At 48.1% G+C, this 21272-nt stretch overlaps 3 protein-coding genes and 1 pseudogene across 4 annotated transcripts; 2 read left to right on the forward strand and 2 right to left on the reverse strand.

Annotated features, from left to right (window-relative positions):
• Positions 1-438: 438 nt before the first annotated feature.
• On the forward strand, positions 439-4902 carry LOC117852578 (general transcription and DNA repair factor IIH subunit TFB4). Of its 2 annotated transcripts, none has more exons than XM_034734730.2 (12): positions 439-931; positions 1033-1121; positions 1300-1570; positions 1655-1701; positions 1966-1988; positions 2065-2110; positions 2338-2391; positions 2497-2565; positions 3280-3356; positions 3556-3651; positions 4374-4488; positions 4620-4902. In XM_034734730.2, exons 1-11 carry the CDS (start codon positions 901-903, stop codon positions 4429-4431), a joined length of 861 nt encoding a protein of 286 aa, XP_034590621.1. In that variant the 5' UTR covers positions 439-900; the 3' UTR covers positions 4432-4488; positions 4620-4902. The 2 variants fall into 2 exon arrangements, with proteins under 2 accessions (XP_034590621.1, XP_034590611.1); XM_034734720.2 differs by having other exon boundaries at positions 720-931; positions 1951-1988.
• A 35-nt stretch (positions 4903-4937) lies between these two features.
• On the reverse strand, positions 4938-6730 carry LOC117852590 (light-harvesting complex-like protein 3 isotype 2, chloroplastic). Its single transcript, XM_034734739.2, has 3 exons — positions 6298-6730; positions 5523-5660; positions 4938-5394 (listed from the first exon to the last, which is right to left on the reverse strand). The coding sequence occupies exons 1-3, from the start codon at positions 6683-6685 to the stop codon at positions 5147-5149; spliced, it is 774 nt and encodes a 257-aa protein (XP_034590630.1). The 5' UTR covers positions 6686-6730; the 3' UTR covers positions 4938-5146.
• A 2978-nt stretch (positions 6731-9708) lies between these two features.
• On the reverse strand, positions 9709-16104 carry LOC117842992 (probable alkaline/neutral invertase F). The gene is made up of 5 exons (XM_034723538.2): positions 15777-16104; positions 13548-13995; positions 12816-13250; positions 11622-12177; positions 9709-11136 (listed from the first exon to the last, which is right to left on the reverse strand). The coding sequence occupies exons 2-5, from the start codon at positions 13953-13955 to the stop codon at positions 10835-10837; spliced, it is 1701 nt and encodes a 566-aa protein (XP_034579429.1). The 5' UTR covers positions 13956-13995; positions 15777-16104; the 3' UTR covers positions 9709-10834.
• Positions 16105-17530: 1426 nt separating this feature from the next.
• LOC117864506 (uncharacterized) lies at positions 17531-19608 on the forward strand (annotated as a pseudogene).
• The last annotated feature ends 1664 nt before the right edge of the window (positions 19609-21272 follow it).

Genomic DNA, 21272 nt, shown 5'->3' on the forward strand with positions numbered 1-21272 from the left:
ATTTTAAATACCATGGTCACAATCCTGAGCCCGCCTCTGCGCCGGCCTCAGCAAGGCAGAGTGGCGGCTCCGGCGCATGACCTCGAACCGGGAGTCAGCGCGGCGGTCCCGCGCCCGCAAGCAGCGGCACCTGGAGGAGCCCCGCGCGCGCCACCACCAGGCTCCGCGTCGGCAACTGAGAGCTCGCTGCGTGGCTCCGCAGCGTCCAGGTGCCGCGCTGGTCCGGCTCACCAACGCCCGGCTGCGCGCCGAGGTCGGCGCCCTGGGACGCCGCCTCGCCGCCGCGTAGCGCGCCATCGCGCTGCGGCAGATCTACACCGCCACGGCGTGAGCAAGCGGCGGGCGCGGCCCAAGCATGTGAGACGAGGAGCGGCGGCGCTAGAGAAGGAGTGACGGGCTTGTGGGGGTCGGACCGTCGGGGAGAGGAAGAAGACGGAGCATGGGAGGGAGAGAGGCTGACATGTGGGTCCCATATGTTCCACTTATTCTTACCGTCGTCGTGCCCAGCTCCCGTGATGCAGCGCGGCAAATTTGGACCTAGACGACCCACTTCAATAGTTTAGGGAGCTCAAAATGTAAAATTTCATAGTAGGGGATCCCGACAAGAACCGGCCAGGGACGTCCATGAAATTTACTCTTATAGAAAAATCCGGATGATAGAAAATTGCAAAAGCAAAAGGATGTACGAGCCTAATTTAGGCCCAGAATCGTTTGGCCTAGGCACACAAAATTGGGCCAGGCCCACGTCTAGTCCCTGGCTCACAGGCATCCCCGAGCACGCGCACGAGCTCCACCGCTCCCAACCGCGGCAACTGCCGCCGCACCACCAGCGCCGCCGCCCCAGCCGCAGCTCCGCCCCCCGCCGGCGCCAATCCGCGAGCAACGCCGCCGCCGGAGACCATGAGCTCCGCTCATTCTAAGCTCTACTCCGGTGAGTCACGCCCAACTCTCGCGTCCCGCTACTCCGCGGCACCGCATCGCTCCAACTAACACGAGCCTTCGTGCTCTCGTGCCGCCCGCCGGCGCGTGCAGATGACGTCAGCCTCGTCGTGATCGTCGTCGACACGAACCCCTTCTTCTGGGCAGCCGCCGCGCTCCCCTTCGCCGACTTCTTCGCGAACGTACGCAACCCTAACTCTCCCTCCTCTTCCTTCCCTCAGCCAGCTTCCTCGCTGGATTTTCGATGATGATTTTTGTTATAGATGATGATTTTCGGCGATTTGCTAACTGTGCCCTGATCCATTAGATTAGATTTTGGCATTCCCCCTTTAACTTGATGTAATGTCCATGTCTGCACAGCTGGTCCACTTCGTGAACTCGCTCCTGCTGCTGAACCACCTCAACCGTGTGGTCGTCATTGCCGCGGGAGTCAGCTCCTGCTCCTACATCTTTGATTCCAGCGATGCCAGCGCTGCTGGTGGTGTAGGCGTCACGGCCACCTTTGACAAGGCAAGCCGCAAGGTGGAGGAGTTCATTGCACAAGATGCCCGTGCCACTGCAGGCAACGGTTCTGTTGTTTCTGGCAATGCTGCGTCGCTGCTGTCTGGGGCGCTGTCCCTTGCTTTGTGTTGTATCCTATGGTTTGAATTCCTTGATTCCTGCACATTCACCTATCTTATTTGTGTTTGTGTTGCTTAACATGGAGGATGTATAGATATACAGAGGATTTTCCGGTCTGGGACTCGACATCCGCAACCTCGGGTGAGTACCTATACCTGTTCTCATGTAGGGTTTTAGATAATGTTTGGGTCTTCATCCTTGCTACCGATTAAGTGCTTTAGAAGAAAGTATATATCAGTTAGGTAGAATATTGCAATTGTCAAAACAATAAAGTCACCCGTCTTTTGATTGACAATATTGCTTTGTGTGTTTCCCTTAAATTGTTGTAGTCAGTGCTCTTGCACATAAGATATTATGATGCCTGATAGTTGATAATAACATGAAATACAGATTCTGTGCCTGCAGGGTTCTCCAGATGGTCCTGAACAGTATGTGTCCACCTCCATCAAGACAGTATTTTATATTTTTTCAGAAGTTGGTTTTTACTGAATCAAACACGTGCAGATATGTGGCAGTGATGAATTCAATATTTTCTGCTCAACGCTCCATGGTATCACATCAGTCCTTTTACCCAATTTTAGTCTCTTGGTCCTTTCATTTCACTGGCTAATCACTATTTATTACTTTTCAAGTGTGGTGCATTTAGTGGGTTCAGAAGTAAGTCAGTAACAGGACATTGAAATGTGATTATAAATATAAGCATTAATAGGAGAATTGTTTATGGCCTTCATATAGCTAGTATGGCATAATGACTGAAATATTTTACAAATATCTTAGGTTCCGATTGATTCATGTATTGTGGGAACACAGGATTCTGCTTTCTTGCAACAGGTAACACTCTACCCCTTCTTGAATTTTACTGAATAGATATTTATCAACATGTTGTGCTGCCACAGCATTCTCTTGCTGACTAGTTACTTGTGCTTCACTTTGCAGGCTTCATACATAACAGGGGGAGTTTATTTGAAGCCCCAAGAGCTAAATGGGCTGTTTCAGTATCTTGCTGTAAGTTATGCAGGCTCCTGTTGCTTCTTCTCAAATATCTTCTCATATAGCCCAGTCTTTTACCTTTGTGATAGCTTGATGATGTATTCATATTCTTGTTATTGTCCTTACATCAGAATAATCTTTTTATGGTCATATTCTGTGTGTCTATCACATAATAGTGAATGACTGAGCTTTGGAAGTTTTAGCACACAATACTGGAACAACCCTGTAAAAGGGAAATGACATAGTTACCATTTGATTAGGATATCAGTTGATAATTTTCTTTTGGATTTTTTATGTAGATTTGCAATGAAAAATAGTAAATCAGGGATCTTTAGCCTTCTGCATGTTCTTTAGAGGTTTAGAAATTTGTTGGGCATTTATGTATGCCTTGTGATAAAATATTTGTTGATTGGTCATTGTTCTACGTTAGGGTTTGCAAACATTATACCAAATGAAAGCTTATGTTTATAAATTTTTTTGCAAGTTATTTGAATCTAAGCAATAGATCTGCACATGTCCGAGATACTGAACTGAGCTCTACTTGTTACACAAATCTCTTTCTTCACTTAAGATTTGGCAATACCTTTCTATCGATAACTTGGTGTTTGAATTTCATATCATTTTGAAATAGTGGTCCTATGTTTGTATACAGGATCTTTGCTGCTTATTTCAATTTTAGAAATTAATTAGTTTTCTCAAGCTCATTGACACATTTCAACAATAATGCAGGTTGTATTTGCAACTGATTTGCACTCAAGAACATTTTTGCGCCTTCCTAAGACCCTTGGAGTGGATTTTCGTGCTTCGTATGTGCTTCTTAATTTCCTCTATTAAGCATCCAATACAGTATCCATAATTCTTTCTGTAAAAATTTACAAACAAATTAAAAGGTTGATTCACATTAGCAACTCAGGATTTCATTTCATTCTTTCTTAAAAAAAGTTATTCAGTTTGTCTTATACTGCTGGAAGTTCAATGCAATCAACATTGTCTACTGATTTGCAGATGTTTCTGCCATAAGAAGACTATTGACATGGGATATGTCTGTTCAGTTTGTTTGTCAATATTCTGCAAGAATCAGAAGAAGTGTTCAACCTGTGGGTAGGTCTTACATTCAATGATTCAAGTGTTCTTCCCTCTCAGAGCTCTCTTTTAAAACTTCTGATGATAGTAAGCTTGTATGTCATTCTTGTTTCTTGGCACAAGTTGCACAGTTTCTGTTTGAAAATATGCATGGTCTTGTTCTCTTCTCCTTCCCCTCCATTTGACTTCCTGAATATTGATCGGCATCAAATGTGCTGAGATTGCACCTTCGAGGACTGAAACAACCAGATGCTTACCAAGTTTACTCCTAATTTTTCTTTCGGACATGTGCGATGTCATTTTTATGCTCTTACTCCGTCTGTTTCTTTTCATAGGACATATTAGGATTTGTAAAGGTTTCTAGAAGCATACTTCGACAACAAATTTCTCTTAAAGTATATTATGAATTGCTACAAAATCAATGTCGTATTACAAGATCTATCAAATATGAATCTATTTATAGATTATACGTTAAGTTAGTCAAATTTTATGAAGTTTGACTTTTTGAAATGCTAGTACACAGTATAAAAAGAAATTGAGTACCAACCTTATGCAGAATCGAGAGCATACCGAAGTTTATTTAGGCTTTGCAGTTCTAATAAACCTACTACAAAAGTATGTCTGGCCCATCTGTTTGTACTACTAGGAAACATGTTAAGTTACTACAAAAGTTATTACTATCGATTCCCTTTGGTATCATAAAATCTTGATGGAGTTTAATTTGCTTGCTTTGGTTGCAGGTCAGAATTCAGCCGTGTCATGCCTGATTTGAATTCCATGCCAGATCAAAGCAAGTAGTAGTATGTAAACAGTTAACTGTTGACCAACATGCTTTGCTCAAATGTTTCTCTACAGGTTCGTTCCGGATTATCTTCTTGGATGAGCACCTTCACATGTTCTGCGTTATACTAGTATTTGATCATATATACCAACATAGATACGCCCAACATGCATGTACTAATAACAATTTCCGTACCTGATATCAGGCTACCTGTGTTTGTGATTTGCCCAAGACAAGAGCGTGCACCATGCTTTCCGAATCTCATGGGACAGGATTTGGTGAAAGGCGATAAGTAATGCTGCTTACACTAATGGCAGTGAAATTTTTGTGATGCAAATGAATTTTGGGGCAAACACACTTTGATTTTGGACCTAGTTCTCTCAGGGAGCAGAACTGTAAACCTGTGGCTTGAACTTGTGTGTGATGACTTGTTGTCAAAAAAACGGAAAAATACCAATGAAAACATCATGGCATGGTTACCCTTTCTATTTGGATGAGAAATGCTCGAGAGCGCAGCAAACCATAACAAATGAAACCGCATCGTAATTATCTATAGCACAGAAAATAAGTCCATATTTTTTTACAAGATACCGTAGATTAATAGCCTGTCAAAATGTTCCTCCAAGCCTCACTAGACGGGAAAACAAAAAGGCCAAAAAAACGAAACACAACACAAGTAAAGCATTCTGCGATCAGGCCCCAACGCTGAGCTAGTTCTTTGGCCACGCTGAGCTAGTTCTTTGGCCCTCCGGTGGTCTCATCTTGCCAGGTTGCCTGCCATTGCTTGTCGTAGAATGTCGTCTCGTCGATTATCTTCTTCAGTGAGTCAAGATCCTCATTTTTCCTGATCAGCAGAACGCCAGCCACAGCAACAAACAGCAGGGTTTTGCAGAAGAAGTTGCCCATTTGGTCGACGAGCCCCACACCCGTCAAGCTATCGACAAAGTAAGCCATGAAGAAACCGACCATGGCAGCGCGTCCTGCATGATGGAGGCCATGCCATTGGATGAGAAAAAAATGGGTCTGAATGACAACCCATGGACATAAAATCTCTTTGCTTGAGCAGCTTGAAGGGAAAGTTATATAAATGGCAGGAGTTGAGGATTACCATTCAGCTTCTCGGCTTCAGGAAGGTGGAACCTCTTCATCCATGCCCACCATGGAATAACTGAAGTATCAAAGACAACGGCCTCATCTGTATTAGTGGCCTCTGGATAATCTTCAAGCCATTTCCTTCTCCTGGCCTCTGGAATCATACAAAAATGACATCATTTGACTGTGGCGTTCCCTAGGAGCTACAATGCCAGTAAGATGCATGGCACTTGTAAGATAGCAATGTTTCTTCCACTGGTTGTAGCAAACCAACAAATGTACGAGTTTATGCACATTAGGCAAGCATCTGCTTTATATGCATGAACCTTTGTCCTAGAGAGTTCACGTGAGCTAACAAAACTGCACAAGTTATCCACGAAAATGCAGGCAGTTTAGAAAATGTGTGCTAAACCAAATTGGGATAAGCTGAAACTATAGCAGGTCTCATACATCTCCCTCCTGCAATCCTGACAAACTCGCATCTATGTAGCACAGACATCTAAACATTTCCTTCCCAAGCATTCATCAGGGACTACAGCATACCCAATTACTACCCATCGAGCACGGGTTCAATCCGTCACAAACTGAACTAGAAGCTTTTCCCTCTCTGTGGCAAAAATGCCTTCTCGTCATGCGCATCCACGTCCTATCAGGCAAGCAAGTATTTCGAGATCCCTCAAGCGAAATGCTAATAAATCCACAGTTCGCATAGCAACCGCACTACCACCAAGCCCAGCAACTAGGCCATCAGTAGCAACATAGCAGAGACTAGAAAGGAATCCGAGACTCACCGGCGTCGATGACGGCGTCCCAGTCGACAACTCCGCCCTTCTCGAACTTGCTGAGGTCCCAGGTCCCGTTCACCCACCTCGCGTCCCGGAAAGCCGGCACCGGCACCGGCGCCGCCGCGGCCACGGCCTCGACGGCCTTCGCGGGAGGAGCCTCGACGGCGGCACCGTTGGAGGCCGCGGCGGGGGCCGGCTCCGCCTCCGGCTCGCTGGGCGGCGCGACCTCGACGGGCGCCTCCCCGGCGGCGGCGCGCTCCAGGCGGCTCCCCCGGCGGCCGGCGCGGAGGCGGGAGGAGGGGAGGTGGTGGAGGTGGAGCTGGGGCTTGGCGCCGGCCCGCAGCGGCCTGAGGGAGGCGGGGCGCGGGGAGAAGGTGGAGGTCGCCATGGCCATGGAGGGGGGGTGGTTGGAGGCGAAGAGGAGGGGAGTGAGGCAGTGGCCCGTGAAGGAGATAGCGAGGAGAGGATAGTGTGCGGCAGCTGGGCTCCGGGTGTGGGGCCTCCTCTTTTTGGTGACGTGGCGGCGCCGCGCTGACGTGGCCGGGTGTGTGGATGGGGCTCTCGTCCTAGCTGGGCTGCCATTGACCTGTGGTTGCGGCGGCAGTGTGGTGAGCTGGTGGTGGTGGTGGTACACGTGAAAAACGGATGGTTGCTGAATGCTGAGGCTTCAGATGAATGAAGGGGTGTTCAAATGCAACTGAATTCAAATGAATGTAGTATTCAGTCACAACTGAAGTTGGATGGATGTTGATAGCTCAACTGCAACTGCAAATCCACAGCAAGAAATGTTGACAGGTGCCTTTCCTGGATGGCTAGAGCTTGATGGATACCGAAATTGTACTGCCAACGAAATGGATACACCAACCAAAGGTGTTATTTCAATTCAAGGGTGGGGTCATTCTATTCCACTCCCTCCATTCCAAATTGTACATCGTTTTATCTTTTTTAGTAGTGTATGTCTAGATACATAATAATATATGTGAATCTAGAAGAAGCAAAGCGACCTACAATTTAGAATGGAGGAGTATCCTACTTGGCTTGCAAGTAGAGTGTTTTTTCCTTGAGGAGTAAATGTAAATCTGAATGAATTAACTGCCTGTTGCCTCACAAATCAGTCTCGCACCAAGATTATTCCCACTAGCGTCAAGACAATCACATGCCCAAATGGTTTTATCAATCCATAAAACCAATTAGCCATAAAAGACAATGCGAGCAGCAAGCGCAAAGCTAGCTGCTTTTTTTCTTTCTAAAGGCACATACACACAGAGACAGAGAGAGCTGCTACACACTGATCCGAACGAGACTCTCCGTGTACCGATGGATGTTGAAGAAGAAGAGATTCTTCCAGGTTCGTGCCCTACGACCCTGGTATTTCAAATAAACGATCCATCTTATACTCAGTTGTCAGCTCCAAGGTATCCATGCATGTCGCAGATGTTGATGGAGAAACCTATCGACAGTATTAACCGGACACCTAGAAGTACGGGTGGTAATGAATCATGACCCTTGTATCTCCTTCACAATCCAACTCAGCCGTATCTATTTAGTTAAAATCATGTAATATTATGGTCCGGGATTTATTGAGCCTAATCCTTAAATTTGCTAGGCTAAATTAAACGGTCCTTTACCAACCCTACCTGGAAGAAAAGCCACAAGATGAAAAAGGTTGCAGAGTCGGACAATGCCACACTCCTCCCAGCATTGACCTGGCCCCCATCTTCTTCTAGTATCGGCATCGTCCAAATGATCGCGGTTTCGTAATTGGTAAGTTCGGTCACATATAGCTCCCCGTGTAGTTCGTCCAATGAAAAGGCATTGGGGAGCACAGGGTCAACAACTGAAGCAGGCAGCTTGGTGATGCCATATGTCTCGTCGGCGAGGCTAAGGTGGAGAAGACCCCTCGGAGGCGGCCTATGGTGGTGCTTGGTGACATGCCAAAAACCCATTGACCGTCACACTGGTATGCCAATTGACAGCAGAGTATGGAAGATTGTCAGTCATCTCCCTTCAAACACCGCCGCGCGCCACTGCCACTGCCTGAGACAGTGAACACCTCCATCCCCATGTTTCTCCCCAGGTTTGTGTGAGGATCCTTTGATCGGTAGAAGGCTCGGACCACCTTGTACTTGCCCATGTGAGGATCTAGGCCTAGGCCAGCACAGTAGCAGCGAGGCGCTACACCTTCCCAGCGTGATAGCAGTCGGGCGGATCTGGACCCGAGACCCGTGGGTTTCAAACCTGACGAGGGCGGGGGAGGGTCTGACCCACGGGGTTCGTGGACCCGACACATGGCGGGTACGGGGCGGGTTAAAGATTCCCCTGCGGGGGCCATGGAGCCCCGAATTTAGCCTATGAAGCACAGCTGCTGCCGCGTCGGCCTGCTCACCTGCACCGGCCTACACCTCCCCACGCGTGCAGCCCAGCAACCTTCCATCCCCTTCTCCTCTCTCACGGTCTCACCCGCTCTCCTCATCCCCTGCCGTCCTCCACCCCATCCCCACTCCCCAACGGCGGCGCCGCGTCGCCCGCGCCCCTCACCTCGCCCTCACCCGCGCCGCCCCCTACCCCGCACCCTCGCCCTCGCCCGCCTCTCGCCCCTCGCCCTCACTGGCTCACCCTCGCCCGCGCCGCTCCCTGCCTTGCACCCTCACCCACAAGCGCCGCCCTTGCCCCTCGGCCCCCCTCGCTCGCGACAACGGTAGCACGGACCCCACGGCCACGGGTGGCAGCGCTTAGGGGCAACGCCGGCGTGGGGAGCCCGGCGAGCGGCGTGGCCCCCACGGGCCGACGGCTTGAGTGTCAAGGGACCCGCCCGATTTCGAGCACCCATTTTTCAGGTTCGGAGCGGATTTATTGTTCGGATTTCAAGAGCGGGTCCACGGAAGCTTCACCCGGCCCCGCCCCGCCCGTTGCCATCCGCCGGTTACTATCTCCTGGCAGCGTGATACTTTCCCTGGTGGTCGAGTTGAAGAGGTAGAGCCTGGTGTCCGTGGGAGCAAGCACCAGCCCATCCGCAGTGGGCAAAGTAGCGCACGGTTCCGAACTGGCTGCCAAAGTCCTCGTCGTGCATCAACGTAGCCATGGGAGCACCTTGCTGCCACTGGTAGAAGCGGATGTGGTTGGAGAAGGTAGTCGGCAAATCCTCCCATGGCACATGGTCCAGGGTGTGGGGGGTGATGATGAAGCGTGGGTTCTGCTCGCATCTGGAGGCCGAGCACCGGAGGTGCGCCCGGGTGAAGGAGGAGTCGGAGATGATGGCTAGCCACGCTTTGCACACTGCCCTGCACCGCAGGACGGTCTTCACAGGCAGCCGAACAAGGATGTTCAGAACAATCTCGTCCGAGAGCTCGGGAATAGGCGGCTCTGCCGGTGTGCTCGCCTTCCTCTTCCTGCTCTTGCTCGTCTTCAGGTTGTCCATAGCGTACAAGCAGCAAACAATGAAGATTAATGACGAGTTGGCATAGGCACTCGTGGATCGTGATACACACACACTTCAGACATGCCCCGATTCGAATCGAACACGGCCTCCGTATCCGTCTCGGAGCAGGGCATCGAGACAAACAAACGGAGATAATTTTCCCCCTAAAAAAACAGCCTTTTTTTTTTAAAAAAAAGGCTTCCGGAACCATAACAACTGACGATTTTCTACAAAGAGTAGCAATCGATCGACATTCTACATGAACAGGTGATTCAGAACTTGAACGCGAGCGCTCCAGGCCTACACCATCACTCCCGCGCTGATACCTTGAACGCGAGCGCGCTCCACCGAGCGGAACAGGCGCAGCCATTCGGGGTGCCTACCGGCGTGCACCTCCGTCAAACAGGCCCGCCGGATCCGGCGACCTCGGGCCGGCCCCGCCCACAGCCACCGACCGGAGCACCGAGGGCGAAGGAGGGGCGCTCTAAATTTCGGCCACCGCCTCCGCGCACTCCTCCGGGCGCCGGTTGGCTGGGTCCGGCGAGCGGCCGGTCGGGCGGCCAGGGGGCGGCGGCTGGACGGAACAGAAGAGGAAGCCGAGACGGAAGGGAATAAGAAGCGGGGAGTGGCCACAGGCCAGGTCTCATTCGTGGGCTAGGAGTCCGGTTAGCCAGCCCGTGCCGAAGGCCCAACACATGCGCCTCACCTCACTCACTCTATCAGGCCCACCCACGCACCATCAAGGCCCACGGACACGAGGCAAACATGACGAGCTCAGCAGGCAGCAGAGACCACCAGGCACCAGCTAATGTTCTGCATCCGCATAGAAAGCCTCAGCTACCAAAATCTCCACCAGTTTACACATCTGGCGAATGGATGCGTGCATCAACCGCACCAGAACCAGGAGCACCTACTTACATACTCGTATATCCCCATCCTGCCACCAGCATATCTACGCAACAAAACTATGTCCACGTAAGCACGCATGTACGAATCCACTGCACAAGAGCAACGTATGTATCCTCCCCTCCCTTCACTATCCTCGGTCAGAATCAGAACGAAACCTGTGACTGACTGCACTCGTAGTCTCGGCGTGGGCAAAAAGGCATGCCGCGGCGGCGGCGGTCACGGGCAGGAGTTGGAGCGCTTGAGGCAGGGCGCCCGGGAGCGGGAGTGGCCGTCGTCCCCCAGCGCGATGATCCGCAGGTGGGAGGGGTCGTCCAGGAGCATCTTGGCCACCAGGTAGCCGGCTACGGACCACGTCTGGTACTTGCGGGCCTGCTTCCCCACGTACCGCCCTGCCTTGCCGTCGTAGTACTCGGGGAAGTCGTCCTTCGCCAGCCGCCGTTCCATCAGCTCCATCGCCCTCCTGGCAAGGTGCGGGCGCCCCAGCTTCACGCTCACAGCCACAAGCAGCCACAGCAGCACTGAGCAGGCACCGTGTATGCAAAGGGGATAACAGACAGATGAGGTAACAATGCCGCATAAAAAGGATGCTGATGCAGGGTGAAGAATGTGTAAAAATGTACGGTACGGATATCAATTTGCCATACAAAAATGTCTGTTTACATATGCAAACTGTTGTGATCCACGACAGAGCCTTCAGTTTCTACATACTATCTTTTTTACCAGAGCAAATTACAGCATGTGCACATTTGCTAACCCAAAGATGAAATTCGTAAGGACTAATAGACGAATTAAGACCATATTGTTAAAGTGAAGCTCAGATTGACAAATAACCATTCTCCTCTATTTTGTTCAATTTGAAAATGATTTACTATGTCCCTAAACCACATAATTCAAAACAAATCTCAGGGCCACCAGCAGCCAGAGTAGCAATGTGCAAAGCACCGTCCTAGGGCAATAAACAGAAGATCTAACATGATTATTAAAATGTCCAAAGCGCTCTCACCTGGCCATGAGCCTCCATTGTGGTAGCTCCACCTGGTGTTCTTCGGGTCGCATCCAGTGACTATCTGCCATTCCTGATTTTCCATTGCAGGGTAACAGATCTTGAGTGGCATCTCCCCGATGAGTTCTTCCCAGCGCTCCTCCACAAGATCCAGTATAGCTTCAGCCTGTTCCCCAGTTGCTAACGACGACAGAATTGCAATGAAGTTGCCCAGGCAAAACCAGCGGAAATCCATCCTTGCAGGACTAACATTGCCAATGAAGTATCCGCCACGGCTAGGCATGAAGTCAAATATCCAATCAGGTATTGATTCAGGTATCACATTGAACTTGTTCAAAGCTGTCTGCGAGTACTCTTCAGTCTTGTAGCGGTATATGTCATTCAGTCTTTGGAAGTCAAGCCAATAGTAGCTGTGTAGATGGTAGCTCAAAGCTTGGATTCGTTTCGTGATGTGGTTCACAAAGTCAGCATCAGAATCTTGTTTCAACATACTTAGGGCACATCTCATAGCCATGAAAAAGAGAGCCTGGATTTCAATTGGATAGCCATATATACCCTGCAAGGATTCAACCAATAGTTCAGTAAACAAGATACATGATAAAACATGACAAACTTTCAAGAAAAGCATTAATAACTTGCCATCCCCAAGATCAAGGGCATCAAATTGATTCCCTACAGGATGAATATGTAGTAATTAGGTAGCAAACCACAGGGAATTAAGATAAACTACTTGCAACCTACTAAGCATCTTCAATAAGAAGAAAGCAAGGGTTCAAACTAAAAGAAAACTAGCACCTCAATCGAGAAGCCTAAGAATTTGATGACATGTTGACTATTCACAAAGTACGCTGTTGGTGTTCACAACTATATAACCTTTCAAAACCTATGCAGTATTTTGTAGCATCTTAATGCTCAAAATCCTCTTGTGTTTCAGTTTTTTGGTCCTGATCTTACTATGTTAGCAGTTAGAAAACCACCCTACAAGTGATTCCTTCTATAAAACCAGCATGGAAACCTCCGAAGTATCAATACATTATCAGATGAGCAATAGCAGTTTCAATTCTGATTGACATGGGACTTGAAAAGGATGCAGTAGAACAGTAAGATTCCAGAAAATCAGAGCAAACAGGTATGAGGTGTATTGTCAACTATAACAATGAAAACAAGTAGTTGGACATGAGCTGAGCAGCATACCATTCTTCGGTCTATCATGGAGCAGCCATCGGCACAAAGCAGGGCTGGAGAAGTATCACACCCCTCCGAGAGACACAGCCTGAGGATAAGGTGCATGGCCCTTTGGCAGTTAGGGCTTTCAGCCAGAGAATTGTCCCCTGTCCACCTGGTGTAAGCACGAAGAAGAATAATCCACCATAAGCCAGAATCTACAGGAGCAACCCTCCCAATGGCAGTTTCACCAAAATCAGCCAGTAAACTTTCTGTCTTCAGGGTAGGGTTGCAATGGTGCACCTTAAAGCTTGCAGGCATCACGCCCTGACCAAGCTTAAAGAGGTCAACCATCTTCTCTCTTGACTGAAGGCGGGCAGTTTCTACCAGAAAATTCTTCACTATCAAGTGTTCTCCTTTCATCAGAAAAGCCAATGCACTAGGAATGAAATCCCTCATGAAAACCTGTCCCAGGATATGGCAAGAAAAATCTAAATTATTGCTAATCGTATTGTATGCCTAGGTACAAAGAGATGAATTAATTCATGCATGAGATATCATGGACACTTTTTTGCAGGAACCCAATAGTTGTCCACATAAATATACTCTCCATTAGAGAATTTTGGGACTACCATTACAATAATGCTGGATGCAAAATAAGCAGTAATAGATCAAAACTATCAGGGAGATGCAGATTTAGAAAACAGAATATGCATGAATTGACAACAGTATCAATGTTAGAACTGGAACATAAAAGGTCACCTGGTCATAGTTTAGTGCCGCTCCCTGGGACTTGTCTATTGCAGCAACAGTCCCAATTGGCTGGCCCCTGAAGTAAACTATTGACCTTTTAAGGGCTTCCCAAGCAGCATCTGCAATTGCATGCCTGTGTGATGCATTAGCATCTGTAGGGGTTTCTTCATGGAGTGAGCACTGTGATCCTCCTCCTGGGCTCTTGGAGACCTCAAGAGTCTGGAGTAGACGACGAGGTTGCAAATCATTGAGTTCCATGTCAGATAAGGTCACAACACATGATCTGTGCCGCTCAATGTGGTGCATCCTTGTCCTTCTCTCAGGCTTTGAGGATTCATGGTTAGCATCATCTGTCAGTTCTGTGATCTTACTCTCTGGGATCTTTAACTTGGGAGGAGGTTCAGCACAAATTACCATCTTTCTTGTCACAAGTTTATGAAAGATAAAGCTCTGGTCCCTGGAAATGGCAAACATAGGAGTTAGCAAATGCATAGCTTGTTTAAAGATTTCGAAAACCAAAGCACTACAGACGGCTGCACTATGTTCTAATGTTGTCCCGAAACATAGAAAAGAAAGAGGTGTCTGTTATGTTGCTAGCTCTTGGCACTAGTAAGGATATGCCTACATGGTGAACATTTCTACTGCAAACAATTAGAAAGCACAACATGCACAAAGCGTTTAGGTGAAATAAAATAGGGACTACTGATAACTTTGTGATAAATTTTTAACAATCCACCATGCACTAGCTTTCTTCTTTACTAGACAATATAAGTAAAGTACAATGGGAACGCATCTAGCCATGTATGCCTGAAAGAAAGGAAGTGCGCATATAATCTAAGTACTGCAAGGAAACTGTGTATATTCTCGTAGTATGATTCTCATGCCAAACATTGAAGCCAATATAACATGCTACTGCAATACTGCTAACTCTTGTTCATACACTCAAAAATTTTAATGGCAGCATAACTATAGACTATTTCTATTCCATAAAGAATGACAAGCCACTACAAATCATGCCAATACACCTTCACCCCACCAAATCGTGACGCCTGACCTTTTACATGAAGTCCTAAACTGGGAAATGACAAACAAAAATGTTGCAGCAGAACAACCACTAGACCTCCCTGTAATCTCATCCTGTCATAATCCAAAAGTAACCACAAACTTATGCGTGGAATTTCAAAGCAGCAGATGGAACAACAAAATTTGGGTAAAACCCGAACAAGTAGGCAACTGAATTTCTGTCGGAACCAAGCACTTCCAAGTTCCAAGTACGCAACAATCGCGCGATTGCATCTCTGTAGCACGACTGATAACCCAACAACACCTGATATTCCCCCCCGGAATCTGATCAAAACAGCACTCGAAAATCACAAATAAACACCCCCAAAATTGGGATGCTGCTCGAAAAAACAACGGCACCACGTTTGAAGGGGGATTCAAACCGTACCGTCAAAACAGGTAAAAAATTCCTCATAGAAAAATCCTGGCGAAATCGACAGACGCCGCTGATTTGGGAGCAGAGAGCCGCACCTCCTACAGCCCGCTCGCTTCGAGAAGGAAGCTCGGTCGAGCTTCTAGAAGCTTCTCCCGCCAATTCCCACCCGCATTCCCGGAAATCCACCGCAAAATGAAAAGTAACAAAACAAATAGCAAAAAAAAAATCATGAAAAAAGGGTTTCCCAGTTTCCCACCGAGTCGCTAGTAGCCACAGATTTGGAGCAGAGAGGCGTAGGTGCGGTTCCGTATGGCCTCGAACCGCACCTCCAGAGCCCGCTCCGCTTCGACAAAGAGGTTCGATCGAGCTTCTAGAAGCTTCGCTCGCTATTTCCCATCCGCATTCCCGGAAACCACCGCAAAACCCCGGCAAAACCCCAGCAAAATGAAAAGTAACAAAACACATAGCAAAAAAATCCTGAAAAAAGGGTTTCCCAGTTTCCCACCGAATCGCTAGCAGCCACAGATTTTGGAGCAGAGAGGCGCAGGTGCGGTTCCATATGGCCTCGAACCGCACCTCCTAGAGCCCGCTCCGCTTCGAGGAGGTGGTTCGATCGAGCTTCTAGAAGCTTCCCCCGCTATTTCCCACCCGCATTCGCGGAAACCAGCGAAAACCCCAGCAAAAAACCCCCCGCAAAACCACCCAAAAAATACCCCAAACGAGAAGGTCGCACGGATTCGGAACCGGAACGATTTGGGGCGAGCGAGCAGGGAGATGGGGCGGGAGACGAGGCCTCTCACCTTGAGCTGCTTCCTCCAGAGGCCTCCCGACTCCCGAGTGGTTGAGGGAGGGAGGAGGGGGAGGCGGAGCCAGTGGGAAAAGGCGGTGCGGCCGGGCTGTGCGTATTTATAGCAGGTAGGCAGGCGGCCTCCCTTCCTCGGTTCCTCCTCTCCCGTGCTCCCCTCTCGTCGTGCTTCGTGCTTCCAGTGTCTCCAACCGGTGCTCAAGCGATGGCATGGACTGCGGACTGGTTCTGATGGGCTGGGCTTTTGGGCCTTAACCCCTGATGCATGTCATGAATCCACAAATCTCCTGTCCCCACTTTCTACATCCTGAAATATAGAAGTCAGTGTGGTAAAAAAGAGAGAGCACTTGTGTCCGGTAGAACGAGCGTTGTGGTGGATGCACCCTCAATAAATTAGATTTTATTTAGAATTATAGGCCGTTTTGGAGTGGTTCTAAGTCAGACTTTTATCGTTTTGACTAATACATGCAAATATCTACAACATCCAATTATTATCACTAGATAGATAAGGAAATATAATTTGATCGGCGCTTTAAATATCTGGCTGTTTAGGTTTAGCGACAAGACTCTAAAACAGTTAAGAGCATAGCTAAATACTACGTAATCCTATATCAGCCAAACTGTACATGAGCACAAATAGTTATCCTCTGCCTCAAACAAATATGGTGGGCTATAGCTTTGAGATTTAAAATCTTTAATTTCGATGGTGCATTTGTTTGATATAACAGATGTTGATATATTTTCTACAAATTTGATTAAAGTTTGATTTAGAACAAATTTAACTAGCCTAGCACTTGTCCACGGTTAGCCTTGGGTGGATGATATTTTTGGTTTCCACCCTTGTCGTACTTAGATGTTAAAATATCGTGACATTTTATTTCGTTGCAGTAAAACGGTGGAGACCTATTTTGTAAAAATCTAGAACTTTATCCGTCCGCGACAAAAAAAAAACTGTGATGTTCTATGCATACTTGCACACACGTAAAGTTGCTAGTTTAAAGGAGGGGATGAGGAGGGAGGTTCCATGAGATCAAGCAAGGTCTCTCTCTGCACAGTGTTCATCATACTCTTCCCGTTCCCGATGTCCGGCCCGGGCCTGCCATTGTGAGATCGACACGCTGGGACCCTGCCCTGCCGATCCACCACGCGTTGCCGGCGGACTCCTCCGCGGGCTTGCCGGGCCGCGTGTTACTGGGCCGACCTCGCGCTCAGCTCCGAAGGTCACATATGCACATCCTCTCACGCTCGATCCTCGTGTGATCGTCTCCTCCGATCCGGCCGGCGCCCCCACCTCTCCTGACCCAACCCCAATGCGCCGCCTCTCCCCCTCTCCCTGGCGGCCTCTCCTCTACTCCATGGCCTCTGGCCTGTCTCGCCGGTGGCCGTGAGCGCTTGCGGGACGGGTTACTCCGCGCATTGCTGCACCCTGTCCACCTGCCCATCGTGTTTCCCGGTGCGTGTTCTCCTCTTGTGATGCTAAACGATTAAACACTGCACTTTTAGTTGGTCGATGTGATAGTTTGGGATCTGGTAAGTTGCAAATCGGTGTTTCGGTGGTGAGACCAAGTTCATCTAGGAGTTTTTCATTTACAGTTCTATGCATGTTGGCCTGGCTCTTCTGAAGCCAAAACAGGCACAGAGATAGAAATTGATTTCAGGCTTAGACACAATATTACGTTATTAAGATTTCAATCCTGGATTTTAATTTCATCATACCATCTTTATTCGTGTGGGATGCAGAATTGGCTCTTTCATGCTCTCCGTGATAGATTTCCTCATGGGAATCGGAACATGGTCAGCAGCAGTGGTTGTGAGCTGAGCAGTGATGACAACGCGAGCTGTGCTGCGGACAACGATGTTCATATGGAGTGGATACTTACAAATAGCAGCCACCGTGACGGTTCTATATACAGTGGCACGACTCGCTGGAAAAAAGACTTTCGTATCGCTGATCTGATCGTAGCGAGAGTAAGTGATTAATATCTCTTTTCCTACTTTTTTACTTGTTATTATTGGGACCATTTTCAAGCTATAGGACCAGCTGGTACGCATATATTCTCTCCTGAAATCTGGAGGTCAATTTTGCTCTACTTTGTTTACTTTTACTAGTTTATGATGCGGGTGCGTTGGGACTGATAAAGGATATTCCTGTTAAATGTTGCCGTCGTAGCATATCAAGTACCTCATATTTTTATGACTAATCCAAAACTGAACTGCTGATTCAAAACTACTGCCTACATGGACTCCTGTGATTTCAGCTATATCTACCCACGTTCTGCTAGAGACCCCACACTGGAATCCTGAACAGATGTTAGATGGATTCCTTGTCTGTACAGAACAAACATGATCAACCATGGGCTCCTGATATTACTCCCTTGTTCTTTGAGTTTTCCTAGAAGAAAAACTTTTCAAGAGAGCAAGTTTTCTACTAAAAGGAAAATATATAGTTTCCACTTAGATAAGATGGAAAAATTCCAAGAGGACTATGGAATCTTCAAGCAGCATGTTTACTCTTTGTATGGCAAGTATTTGTTTATCTTATAATTTCCAATCTTAATAAAACTTCTAATTTTTTATGAAGCTCGTCAGGAGGCAATGATGTTTTCAGATTGCACGGATAGTTACATCATCAATGGAACTTGCAGGTTACATTCAACTTGTCACATGTTGCAAATTTTCTCATTGAAGTTGGCTAACATTCCTGTGGAGCATGGCCCAGTAGAGTTGTATGGATACATAATCTGGATCGGTTACTTAATTATGTCATCAATTTTAGCAGGGATGATCCCACCATCTTGGAGCAGGTTCACATCTATACTCCTCTGCAATTATTCAAGGGATAATCTTTGGTTTCAGTTGTGTATAGCCCTCACCCCTCTCTCTGCTCTCTCATTGATTTGGCAGTTTGTACCGTTCCCTTTTTAGTTCTTTTGGTTTCAATAAAATCCTACACAGCAAGAGCCTCCCTCGCTGTTTTCATGTTAAAAAAAACAAAATCAAATAAATGGCGGGGGCCAATCATCCCCCTCTAACCTTGTTAGTGTTTGATAACCATTCAGTCTAATACACCACAAAGATCTTGGCCATCATTTTTGGATGCCTATAAAGTCTAAATATTGTTACAAGTGAAACATCATAAGAAAAGTATAGAGCTGTAGGTATTTCTTACTTTTATTTGATTTTGTAGGGTTCTCTCATTAACATGGCTGGCCCAAAGGGAGGGATCCAATTGATTGACACTATTTTAATCGAATAACATGAAGATCAAGACAGGTAGACACGAAAAAGAAGATCTACAGCTGATTGATGGCGTATCACTTGTAGATGACATTGACACATGGAATTACAGCCCGTTCACGAGCCGCTTGCATGGCGGCTGTGGTGGGATCGACATAACTGCATCACGTCTGAACTTTGCGGTGGAGGCGACAGTGGAAGTCGCCATATTGCAAGTGCGAGGCGGTTTCAGTATGCGCCTCGGTTGTTTTACCAGTGGGTTACATGAAGAAATCCGGCTCTTTGATGGTGCTATTTCTGAGTCAGGTGGCTTAAAGAGGTCAGTGGTTGCTGTCGTGATGGGTGCTCAGATGGATTTGAAGTTCAAGTGGCCGCAGACTCATGCATCCCTGCTGAACATTGTTGTTCCTTTAAGGCAACCAAGCATGGGCGTGCTACTCAAGAGATAAAGACCGATTTTGTGCTAATCTCAGTGAAGGTGACTTGGTCGACTTTGGACTGATGGGATCTAGGCTTATAACTTTTCCATTGTTTGGTGTTTCTTGGTTATTGTGGGCAAGTTCATTTATAGTTTTCATTTTACAGTTCTATATGTTGACTCTTCTGAAGCCATAACAGCGAGAAAGATAGAAATCGAATTCAGGCTTAGACACATTATGTTAAGATTCCAGTCCTGCCTTTTCGTGATACCATCATCTTTAGTTGTGTGGGATGCTGAAATCGGCCTTTTTTATGCCTTCTCTACCTAAGGTTTGCCCGGCCATACTTAAGATCGATATTGACATATCGATCGCAGTTAATGGAAGCCATGGTCCGTAACCAAACGGCATCACTCAAAGGTCTTCTCTCTTTTTTTTTTCAATGTAGAGTTGTAGAAATGTAGACCTTCAGATAACAAGTATGCACAACCAACGTTTGCGAATTGTGCACTAGCATGAAACTTCCCACACCACACCTTGATGCAAGTAAGCATGATAGACGAGACCTTGTACATACTGCACTTGCACATATGTCGATTCGAGCATGAAGCAACTGACCATGAGGAGGAGGGAGGAGGGCAATGGTCGATGTGGTCGGACTCGACCGTTGCGCAGTTCAGAAGGTCATCGATGACGATGAAGATGATAGCCGGCGCCTTCTCCGGTTCTCCCGGGGTGGAGCCGGAACCGGAACACGTCGCGCACGATCCTGCGGGGGGCGCCCTCGCATGAGCACGTGCGCGCGGCCGTCGGACTCTTCCGTACGTGAGAGCAGGAAGCGCCACAGAAGCACGCGCGCGGTCGTCGCCGCCGGGACTGACGCTGGACCGCGCGATCGCGACGGCGTCGAGGTTGCGGTTCCCCCTTCCCCATGCGCGGAGGCCGGGCGCCGAGGTCGGAGAGCGTGGCGTCGGATGCGTCGCGAACCCGGCCAGCGCCGAAGCGAGAGCACTCCGGCTTCGGCGCCGCCGTCTTTTTTTTTTTTAATAATTGGCGCCGCCGTCCAGGCGGCCATGGCCAGCACGCCTGGAACACGACCTACTACTTGTAACTTGTGCCGCGCGCCGGTCCCGCAGCGGGAACTCCGTCCGAGCCACAGTACTTCTGCTGGATGAGGCTGTGTGCTCTGCTCGAACAACTCGACCTCGCCGAGTCGCTCATCCAGGCGCCCCGGCCGCACGCCGCACGGCTGTCCGTCCCGTCTATATGAAGCAACCATGAAAACCATACGGAGGCTTAGGTTCTGAGATTAAAGTGAGTCTAGCAAAGTGCATAATTGAGGGCTATACTTCTCCAGACTGAACATACAAATTAACTAACTAGCTTGGTCAGGTGATCGTCTACTTCTACCGTCAGGAGCACAGCCGTGATTTTAGCGTCAGTAGCCTCTGTCATCATGGTGAGCAGGGTATCTCCGGTAATCACTGGGCGGTTCATCTTCGTAGTGCCATGGCAGGTAGTCCCGGCTTGCTGCAATGGCATGTGGTGGGGAGTGCAGCCACCTCGGGCCAGCATGTGGGGGAGTTCAGCATCCTTGCGCCAGCATGAGGGGAGCTCGGCAGCCGTGGGCCAGCTTCACCGTCGCGGTAACAGCTCCTGGGACCTGGGTAGTGGCGGTGGTGGTTCTCTGTTGCCTGAAATTAAAGAACCTCCTGCAACAGCTGCAACAAGCAGTGCGTTCATCAGCATCGATCATTCGGACAAATTTGATGGCACATGACTGGACTAACCATCTGTATAAGATAATTTTAAATTTGTATGTATGTATTACTCGT

This window comes from Setaria viridis, chromosome 1 (genome assembly GCF_005286985.2).
Source record: "Setaria viridis chromosome 1, Setaria_viridis_v4.0, whole genome shotgun sequence".
In the NCBI taxonomy this organism is placed as follows: domain Eukaryota; kingdom Viridiplantae; phylum Streptophyta; class Magnoliopsida; order Poales; family Poaceae; genus Setaria; species Setaria viridis.